We start from the raw sequence: 11,428 nt of genomic DNA, 5'->3' as shown, positions 1-11,428 counted from the left end.
CAGCCACTGAATATACTAATGACACTCACCCTGCAGGACGCCTCACTCTGATACACTACCCTATTACGCCTCACAACACATCCGATGGTACCCTGGTCCCTTATCCCCTCCCTGGACCTGGGAGGGAGGGAGGAGAGGGAGATGGCAGGAGGGAGGACAGAGGGCGGGAGGGAGACTGGGTGGGTAGGTGGGAGGGAGGGTAAGATAATGGGAGGATGGAAGGATGGGTGTGAGGGTAGGGGAGGAGGGAAGGTGGGAAGGAAGATGGCAAGTAGGGAGAGTAGGTGGGTGGGAGGAAGGAAGAATGAGTGGGAGGAAGGGAGAGTGGGAGGGAGGGAAGGAGAAGGGGTGAGGGTGGTAGTGAGAGTGGAGGTTGGGATGGGTAGGGAGGAAATTATGGATGGTTGATGGACCTAACCAAACCAAACCAAACCAGACCGGATATACAAGCACAAATTACAGCAGCACTAACTTAATATACAACATTAACCAACATCGCCTGATTAATACACGGAACGTTATACACAATGGGCTGATATACAACACACGTTATATATTGTATGTATATTATATAATACAACACACGAATAAAACAAAGACAATGCTATAGGAAATAAGAGACTTTAATTGATTCTTAATTCGCTATACACTGCGATGTAATTATATATGCCAGAACACAATACATAGCGTTGACGTAGATCAGAGCAATACTCTGTAATCAGATAACTTTACTCACAACATAGCAACAAAATGCAATATTCTGCAATACAAACAGTGCAATCACGACAAAGAGTAACACAATGTAATAACTTACCATGCAACACAACTACGAGACAACACAGGTCTATGTAATGCAATACTCTGCAAGACAACGCAGGACGCTAACAACAGAGAGCAACGCAATGCAATATTCAGCAGCGATGGAACACAGCGCACTAACACCCTGCAGCAACACGATGCAATAATCTGCAACACAATACACAACACCTCAATAATTTCCTGCCGTGATGGGACTGGTGATGGCTACCAGTACGACCCTTGGCTACCAGGACGACCCGTGGCTACCAGTACGACCCGTGGCTACCAGTACGACCCGTGGCTACCAGGACGACCCGTGGCTGCCAGGACGACCCATGGCTACCAGGACGACCCGTGGCTACCAGGACGACCCATGGCTACCAGGACGACCCGTGGCTACCAGTACGGCCCGTGGCTACCAGGACGACCCGTGGCTGCCAGGACGACCCGTGGCTGCCAGGACGACCCGTGGCTACCAGGACGACCCGCGACTAACGCAACGACGTGTGACTACCAGGATGACCTGCAGGTAGTAGTACGACCTGCGGAATAAGATTATTAAGGCATATTGGTGGTGTTCGGCGGACCCTGGCATCCCCCTGGGTGAGGTACTGGCCACTCGTGACTTCTGCCTGTTTGTCTGAGTCGTCTTCTCTCTGTCTCCCTGTCTCTCTCATACTTCCTGTTAGTTTGTTGATATGTCTCTTCTCCTTCTTATCCCCCCCTCTCTCTCTCTCCATTTTTTAATTTCTCTATTTTTATTAATCTCTCTCTCTCAGAGGTTAAGGATGTGTTCTGTACCAAGACACTTTATTTGCTTTAGTTAAGCTCCGCCACAATATTTACCTCCCCAAATGAAAGTGATAAGTCTGACTTTCTCTGGTTTTATGAAGTCTTTCAATTTCTTCTTCTGGTTTTTCGACTCTCTCTCACTGGCTTTCCCGAGTTTTGTGACGATCTCTGTTTCATGAGGTGACTATGTTTTAAATCATAGGAGATATTTCATATATAAATGACTGAAATGACCTGACCTGACCTGACCTGACCTAACTTAACATATGCCAATCAAATATAGCAAGGATTTACCCTACTTTCTTAACCTAACTTACCTACTTTGACCTAACCTTAAAAGACCCGACTTAACCTAAACAAATGACCTAACCTAACCTAACCTAACCTAACTTAACCTAACTTGACCTCCTCAACATTAAGTAGCCCTTCCAACTGTCGTGTTTGTGATTCGAAATAATACAGTTATGGTGTAGGGTGTGGGGGTGGAGAGGGTGGGTGGTGTAGGGGGTTAGAGAGGGTGTGGGTGGAGAGGGTGGATCCGTGGGTGGGGGGTTGAGAGGGTGGAGATGGGAATTTGGAGGGTGAAGGTGGGTAGGAGAGGGTGGGGAATGGGGAGGGTGTAGTTGCAGGGTGTTGGGGAGCTGGACATCATGATCATATAACATGACACACCACTCAGCATTAAAAGAGAGAGAGAGAGAGAGAGAGAGAGAGAGAGAGAGAGAACATCCTCCTGTTATTAGTTTACGTCATGGTCAAAAAAAAAAAATGTCGAGGCCAGATTATAAATTTATGAAAATGAGTTCGAGTTGATATAGTGTATAAAAAAGACAGTTTTCCCGATTTTGATTTCTAGAGGCGCTTTTTGACTCTCTCTGTCTCTCTCTCTCTCTCTCTCTCTCTTATGGGGTGACTCCTTATGGTCTGACTCTCTCTCTCTCTATCTATCTTTATGGTGACTCTTCTATCTATCTATCTTATGGGGTGACTCCTCTCTCTCTCTCTATATCTATCTTTATGGGGTGACTCTCTCTCTCTCTATCTATCTTTATGGGGTGACTCTCTATCTATCTTTATGGCGTGACACTCTCTCTCTCTCTATCATCTTTATGGGGTGACCTCTCTCTCTCATCTATCTATCTTATGGCGTGACTCTCTCTCTAGCTATCTTTTGGGGTGACTCTCTCTATCTATCTATCTTTATGGCGACTCTCTCTCTCTCTCTCTCTATCTATCTTTATGGGGTGACTCTCTCTCTATCTATCTTATCGCGTGTCTCTCTATCTATCTTTATGGGTGACTTCTATCTATCTTATGGCGTGACTCTCTCTCTATCTATCTTTATGGCGTGACACTCTCTATCTATCTTATAAGGACTCTCTCTCTCTCTCTCTCTCATCTATATTTATGGCGTGACTCTCTCTCTCTATCTATCTATCTTTATGGGGTGACTCTCTATCTATATTTATGGCGTGACTCTCTCTCTCTCTATCTATATCTTTAGGTTCTCTCTCTCTCTATCTATATTTATATGTGACTCTCTCTCTCTACTCTATCTTTATGGGTGACTCTCTCTCTATCTTTATGGCGTCACTCTCTCTCTCTCTATCTATCTATCTTTATGGCGGTACTCTCTCTCTCTCTCTCTCTCTCTCTATCTATCTATCTTTGTAGCGTGACTCTCTCTCTCTCTATATATCTATCTATCTTTGTAGCGTGACTCTCTCTCTCTCTCTCTCTCTATCTATCTATCTTTGTGGCGTGACTCTCTCTCTCTCTCTCTCTCTATCTATCTATCTTTATGTGACTCTCTCTCTCTCTCTATCTATCTATCTATCTTTTATGGCGTGACTCTCTCTCTCTCTCTCTCTATCTATCTATCTTTATGGTGACCTCTCTCTCTATCTATCTATCTATCTTTATGGCTGACTCTCTCTCTCTATCTCTATCTTTATGGCGTGACTCTCTCTCTCTCTCTCTCTCTATCTATCTTTATGGCGTGACTCTCTCTCTCTCTCTCTCTTATCTATCTATCTTTATGGCGTGACACTCTCTCTCTATCTATCTATCTATCTTTGTGTGACTCTCTCTCTCTCTCTATCTATCTTTTATGGCGTGACTCTCTCTCTCTCTCTCTCTCTCTCTCTCTCTATCTATCTATCTTTTATGGTGACTCTCTCTCTCTATCTATCTATCTATCTTTATGGTGCTCTCTCTCTCTCTCTATCTATCTTTATGGCGTGACTCTCTCTCTCTCTCTCTCTCTCTCTCTATCTATCTTTATATGACTCTCTCTCTCTCTCTCTCTATCTATCTATCTTTATGGCGTGACTCTCTCTCTCTCTCTCTATCTATCTTTTGTGCGTGACTCTCTCTCTCTCTCTCTCTCTCTATCTATCTTTATGGCGTGACTCTCTCTCTCTCTCTCTCTTATCTATCTTTTGTGTGACTCTCTCTCTCTCTCTCTCTCTATCTATCTATCTTTGTGGCACTCTCTCTCTCTCTCTCTCTCTCTCTATCTATCTTTGTTGACTCTCTCTCTCTCTCTCTCTCTCTCTATCTATCTATCTTTATGGCGTGACTCTCTCTCTCTCTATCTATCTCTATCTTTATGGCGTGACTCTCTCTCTCTCTCTCTCTCTATCTATCTATCTTTTATGGCGTGACTCTCTCTCTCTATCTATCTATCTTTATGGCGTGACTCTCTCTCCTCTCTATCTATATCTTTGTGTGACTCTCTCTCTCTCTATCTATCTATCTTTATGGCGTGACTCTCTCTCTCTCTCTCTCTCTATCTATCTATCTTTTATGGCTCTCTCTCTCTCTATCTATCTATCTTTATGGCGTGACTCTCTCTCTCTCTATCTATCTATCTTTTGTGTGACTCTCTCTCTCTCTCTATCTATCTTTATGGCGTGACTCTCTCTCTCTCTCTCTCTCTATCTATCTATCTTTATGGGTGACTCTCTCTCTCTCTCTCTCTCTCTATCTATCTATCTTTATGGCGTGACTCTCTCTCTCTCTCTCTCTATCTATCTATCTTTATGGCGTGACTCTCTCTCTCTTTTTTTTCTCTCTATCTATCTATCTTTATGGCGTGACTCTCTCTCTCTCTCTCTCTCTCTCTTATCTATCTATCTTTATGGCGTGACTCTCTCTCTCTCTATCTATCTATCTTTTGGGTATTCTCCTCTCTCTCTCTCTCTCTATCTATCTATCTTTATGGCGTGACTCTCTCTCTCTCTCTCTATATCTATCTATCTTTATGGCGTGACCTCTCTCTCTCTCTCTCTCTCTCTCTATCTATCTATCTTTATGGCGTGACTCTCTCTCTCTCTCTCTATCATCTATCTTTGGGCTCTCTCTCTCTCTCTCTCTCTCTCTCTCTATCTATCTATCTTTATGGCTGTCTCTCTCTCTCTCTCTATCTATCTATCTTTATTGACTCTCTCTCTCTCTCTCTCTCTATCTATCTATCTTTGTGGCGTGACTCTCTCTCTCTCTCTCTCTCTATCTATCTATCTTTATGGCGTGACTCTCTCTCTCTCTCTCTCTATCTATCTATCTTTATGTGACTCTCTCTCTCTCTCTCTCTCTATCTATCTATCTTTATGGTGACCTCTCTCTCTTCTATCTATCTTTTAGTGACTCTCTCTCTCTCTCTCTATCTATCTATCTATCTTTATGGCGTGACACTCTCTCTCTCTATCTATCTATCTTTATGGCGTGACTCTCTCTCTCTCTCTCTCTCTATCTATCTATCTTTATGGCGTGACTCTCTCTCTCTCTCTCTCTCTATAATCTATCTTTATGGCTGTTCTCTCTCTCTCTCTCTCTCTCTATCTATCTTCTTTATGGTGACCTCTCTCTCTCTATCTATCTATCTTTATGGCGTGACTCTCTCTCTCTCTCTCTCTCTCTATCTATCTATCTTTATGGCGTGACTCTCTCTCTCTCTCTCTCTATCTATCTATCTTTATGGCGTGACTCTCTCTCTCTCTCTCTCTATCTATCTATCTTTATGGCGTGACACCTCTCTCTCTCTCTCTCTCTCTCTATCTATCTATCTTTATGGCGTGACTCTCTCTCTCTCTCTCTCTATCTATCTATCTTTATGGCGTGACTCTCTCTCTCTCTCTCTCTCTCTATCTATCTATCTTTGTGACTCTCTCTCTCTCTCTCTCTCTCTCTCTCTCTATCTATCTATCTTTATGGCGTGACTCTCTCTCTCTCTCTCTCTCTCTATCTATCTATCTTTGTATGGCCTCTCTCTCTCTCTCTCTCTCTATCTATCTATCTTTATGTGACTCTCTCTCTCTCTCTCTCTCTCTCTCTCTCTCTATCTATCTATCTTTATGGCGTGACTCTCTCTCTCTCTCTCTCTCTCTCTATCTATCTATCTTTATGGCGTGACTCTCTCTCTCTCTCTATCTATCTTTATGGCGTGACTCTCTCTCTCTCTCTCTCTCTATCTATCTATTTTGTAGCGTGACTCACTCCTCTCTCTCTCTCTCTCATCTATCTATCTTTATGTGACTCTCTCTCTCTCTCTCTCTCTCTCTCTCTATCTATCTATCTTTATGGCGTGACTCTCTCTCTCTCTATCTATCTATCTATCTATCTTTATGCGTGACTCTCTCTTCTCTCTATCTATCTATCTTTATGGCGTGACTCTCTCTCTCTCTCTCTATCTATCTATCTTTAGGGTGACTCTCTCTCTCTCTCTCTCTCTCTCTCTCTATCTAGCTATCTTTACTGGCTCTCTCTCTCTCTCTCTATCTATCTATCTTTGTAGCGTGACTCTCTCTCTCTCTATCTATCTATCTTTATGGCGTGACTCTCTCTCTCTCTATCTATCTATCTTTTGGGGTGACTCTCTCTCTCTCTCTCTCTCTCTCTCTCTCTCTCTCTCTCTCTCTCTCTCTCTCTATCTATCTATCATCTTTTATGGCGTGACTCTCTCTCTCTCTCTCTATCTATCTATCTTTATAGTGACTCTCTCTCTCTCTATCTCTCTATCTTTATGGGGTGACTCTCTCTCTCTCTCTCTCTCTCTCTCTCTATCTATCTTTGTGGGTGACTCTCTCTCTCTCTCTCTATCTATCTATCTTTATGGCGTGACTCTCTCTCTCTCTATCTATCTATCTTTATGGGGTGACTCTCTCTCTCTCTATCTATCTATCTTTATGGCGTGATCTCTCTCTCTCTCTCTCTCTCTATCTATCTTTATGGGGTGACTCACTCTCTCTCTCTCTCTCTCTCTCTCTCTCTCTCTCTCTCTCTCTCTATCTATCTTTATGGGGTGCTCTCTCTCTCTCTCTATCTATCTTTGTAGCGTGACTCTCTCTCTCTCTCTCTCTCTATCTATCTTTATGGGACTTCTCTCTCTCTCTCTCTCTCTCTCTCTCTCTCTCTCTCTCTCTCTCTCTCTCTTTATGCGGTGACTCTCTTTCTCTCTATCTATCTATCTTTATGGCGTGACTCTCTCTCTCTCTCTCTATCTATCTTTATGGCGTGACTCTCTCTCTCTCTCTCTCTCTATCTATCTTTATGGGGTGACTCTCTCTCTCTCTCTCTCTCTCTCTCTCTCTCTCTCTCTCTCTTTATGGGGTGACTCTCTTTCTCTCTATCTATCTATCTTTATGGCGTGATCTCTCTCTCTCTGTCTATCTATCTTTATGGGTGACTCTCTCTCTCTCTCTCTCCTCTCTCTCTCTTTGGTAGTGTTGACTCATGTGTGGGGAAATCGACTCGTACAAAGTCTACTATACTCTTTCCTGTTATCAGCTTCCTTTCCTTTCTCTTCCTCTCCTTCCCTCCACCTTGCCCTCTTTTTCTCTGTCTCTCTTTTTCTCTACCTATGTATCTACTATCTCTCATTTCTTCCTCCCAAACCCTCTCTCACTCAATCGCTTTCTCTCTCTCTTCCCTATCATCACTCTCTCTCTCTCTTGTTTCCTCTTCCCAAATAATGTATCTCTCTCTCTCTCTCTCTCTCTCTCTCTCTCTCTCTCTCTCTCTTCTCTCTCTTCCCTCTCTCTCTCTCTTGTTTCCTCTTCCCAAATAATGTCTCTCTCTCTCTCTCTCTCTCTCTCTCTCTCTCTCTCTCTCTCTCTCTCTCTCTCTCTCTCTCTCTCTGGTCCATAATAACGTTGTGGGGTGGAAGTAATACCCCTCGTTACTCAGTTTCCTCACAACTATCTTAAGTCACTTGTCTCCATGACCTTCTTAAATCAACGATCGTAAAGCCATTCACAGTCCTCCATGGCACCAGTCATCATGGCACCAGAGTCATCATGGCACCAGAGTCATCATGGCACCAGAGTCATCATGGCAAGAGTCATCATGGCACCAGATTATCATGGCACCAGTCATCATGGCACCAGAGTCATCATAGCAAGTCATCATGGAACCAGAGTCATCATGGCACCAGAGTCATCATGGCACCAGAGTCATCATGGCACCAGAGTCATCATGGCACCAGAGTCATCATGGCACCAGAGTCTTCATGGCACCAAGTCATCATGGCACCAGAGTCATCATGGCACCAGTCATCATGGCACCAGAGTCTTCATGGAACCAGAGTCATCATGACCAAGTCATCATGGAACCAGAGTCTTCATGGCACCAAGTCATCATGGCACCAGAGTCATCATGGCACCAGAGTCATCATGGCACCAGAGTCTTCATGGAACCAGAGTCATCATGGCACCAGTCATCTGGCACAGAGTCTTCATGGCACCAGAGTCATCATGGCACCAAGTCATCATGGCACCAAGTCATCATGGCACCAAGTCTTCATGGCACCAAGTCTTCATGGCACCAGAGTCATCATGGCACCAGTCATCATGGCACCAGAGTCTTCATGGAACCAGAGTCATCATGGCACCAGAGTCATCATGGAACCAGAGTCTTCATGGCACCAGAGTCATCATGGCACCAGAGTCATCATAACAGAGTCATCATGGCACCAGAGTCATCATGGCACCAGAGTCATCATGGCACCAAGTCATCATGGCAACAGAGTCTTCATGGCACCAAGTCATCATGGCACCAAGTCATCATGGAACCAGAGTCATCATGGCACCAGAGTCATCATGGCACCAGTTTCATCAGCACCAGATCATCATGGCACCAAGTCATCATTGCACCAAGTCATCATGGCACCAGTCATCATGGCACCAGAGTCATCATGGCACCAGAGTCTTCATGGCACGAGTATCATGGCACCAGATTCATCATGGCACCAGAGTCATCATTGGCACCAGAGTCATCATGGCACAGAGTCATCATGGCACCAGATTCATCATGGCACCAGAGTCATCATGGCACCAGTCATCATTATGTCTCCTGTGAGCTACTGTCCGTCTGCCTCTGAGTATCTCGTTATCTGGTGTCTCTTAACATCATCGAAACCAATCACCGTGTCGTTTGTTTCGTCGTGAACCAATCCTCATCTCTCTGACGTCATTAATATCAGCGGTGATCGTCCTGCTTGTATCATTGACCAATAATCTCTTAACATAAACTTTCTATTCGTGACGTCACTGATAGTTTCTCAATCATCGCGTTTGTTTACTTTGTGCGGGAAACTCTAATTTCTTCATGAATTAATAGTTTAGGAAGGGAGTTTTGTTTATCAACCATGACGGCTCAATCAACGTGAAACAAAACAAGGAGATGACGTATTATCTATTTACCAGTGTGAATTACGTGAGGGAGAACAAGGAACACACACACACACACACACACTCACACACACACTCACACACTCACTCAACGCCTCACTCACTCAACGCCTCACTCATACAGGGGTTACCACCTACTCTCCGTCTCTCTCTCCATCTTGCTAACTGGATTCCCCATGTTATCCCCTCACACCCTGGATCACCAACACCACTATCTCCCTCTCTTACCAACCACCGCCGCCGACCCCGCCCAGCCACCACCACCACCACCACCACCACCTCCTTCACGCTGGCAGCCAACCACATACTGTATTTACCTGAGCACTAAGTTTTCGATATTTCACACAAGGACGGGGGTTCGATACTCTCTCCAGAACTCTTCTATTTGTTTACACGAATATTGCAACTGTCAGTGAGGCATTTTTCTCTTTACCGTCATGTGTAACGTCGCCTGAAGTGGAGAGAGAGAGAGAGAGAGAGAGAGAGAGGGGGGACAGGAGCAAATTGATGTTTTTTTTACCAACAAATTATTTCCAACGCAACGAGAGTTCTAAATTATTTCAGAATCTATCATACTGTAACTTGGCTGACCTCTGAGTGGGACAGATTCAAGAGGATTTTAATGACAGATTTATAAGGATTTTAATGGCAGATTTAAGGGGATTGTAATGACAGATTTAGGAGGATTTTAATGTCAGTTTTTAGGAGGATTTTAGTGTCAGTTTTAAGATGATTTTAATGACAGATTTAGGGAATTTAATTTCAGATTTATGAGGATTTTAATTTAAGATTTATGAGGATTTTAATGTCAGATTTATGAGGATTTTAATGACTGATTTATGAGGATTTTAATGGCAGATTTTAAGAGGATTTCAATAAACACCATAGAGTGACCTCCTCCTCTTGAAGCATACACGTCGTCTGCTTCAAGAAAGGAAATGAAGCACATTTCCTCTTTATCAAACAAGAGACCTTGACGGTGTGCTGAGGAATTCTGATCCTCTTACGGACAAGTAAAACCTCTTTAGGAGTATCAGATGAAAGCTCCACCTCCAAAGGATACACACTCATATATTTTTTGTCCCTCCCTCCATGGACGGACGCCACCCCACACTCCCAGCCTCTTACACGCTGCTGTCACACATTACTGAGGGCGTTAACCTTGTACGTCTGGCGTTTACCTTGTACGTCTGGCGTTTACCTTGTACGTCTGGCGTTTACCTCGTATGGATGACGTTTATCTAGTACGTCTGGCGTTTACCTCGTACGTCTGGCGTTTATCTCGTACGTCTGGCGTTTATCTCGTCCGTCTGGCGTTTATTTCGTACGTCTGACGTTTACCTCGTACGTACGAAATAAACGCCAGACGGACGAGATAAACATAACCTGCGCTACTCAGACATGCGAAAATAACAGACGTACTAGATCATCATACGAGGTAAACGCCAGACTGTACAAACACTCAATATCCGTAAGCTCGCCCTCAGTAATGGGGCAACGGCGTGTGGAGGCTGAGTTGGTGAGTTGGTCAGGTCAGCGGAGGAAGGTTTGGAAGATATATATATATATATATATATATATATATATATATATATGTGACAGGACGTGAGAGTTCTGACACAAGCGGCTGTGATTTCGATGATGCCATGACGCCCATGACGGCATTGCCATGATGACTCTGGTGCCAGTTCCCATGGTGCCAGATAAATAATTTGAAATGACTGGGAAGAGAACAGAAGAAGGAAGGCTGAGAGTGGGAAGAGGCGTGAGCCTGCTGAATGAAAGAGGAGCCAGAGGCGCCGAGGTGAAGGAGCAGGAGAACATGGTGCCCGGGTCAGCTGAAGGACAGGAAGGGGTGGATGGAAGGAGGGAAGAGGAAGAGAGAAGAGAGTGAGACTCAGGAGGAAGGTCAGAGGACAAGAGGAGATGAAGGAAGGTGGAGGAGGTCAGATGGAGGAGGATGGATAGACAGAGAAGAGTGAGGCAGATGGGCCTGGAGGGGCGGGAAGGAGGAAGGATGAGGAGGCGGATGAGATGAGTGGGAGAGGGCTGGGATGGAGATGGAGGAGGGTGGATGGATGGATGGACAGAGGAGAACTCAGGAGGAGAGGATGAGGAAGGAGGAGGAGGATGGACTGGATGGATGGAGA

General features: G+C 44.5%; 1 protein-coding gene across 1 annotated transcript; it reads left to right on the top strand.

Moving 5' to 3' along the window:
• Positions 1-7,886: 7,886 nt before the first annotated feature.
• On the top strand, positions 7,887-9,035 carry LOC121879465 (histidine-rich glycoprotein-like). The gene has a single exon (XM_042386114.1). It carries the CDS (start codon positions 7,887-7,889, stop codon positions 9,033-9,035), a length of 1,149 nt encoding a protein of 382 aa, XP_042242048.1.
• The last annotated feature ends 2,393 nt before the right edge of the window (positions 9,036-11,428 follow it).

Source organism: Homarus americanus, unplaced genomic scaffold (genome assembly GCF_018991925.1).
Source record: "Homarus americanus isolate GMGI-L3 unplaced genomic scaffold, GMGI_Hamer_2.0 scaffold16754, whole genome shotgun sequence".
NCBI lineage: Eukaryota > Metazoa > Arthropoda > Malacostraca > Decapoda > Nephropidae > Homarus > Homarus americanus.
Note: the sequence above shows the minus strand (reverse complement) of the source record. Positions and strands in the feature narration are given on the sequence as shown.

What these genes read in the sequence shown, in the direction of transcription:
- LOC121879465 (XM_042386114.1), top strand. Translation starts at nt 7,887, where the DNA reads ATGGCACCAGAGTCATCATGGCACCAGAGTCATCATGGCAAGAGTCAT.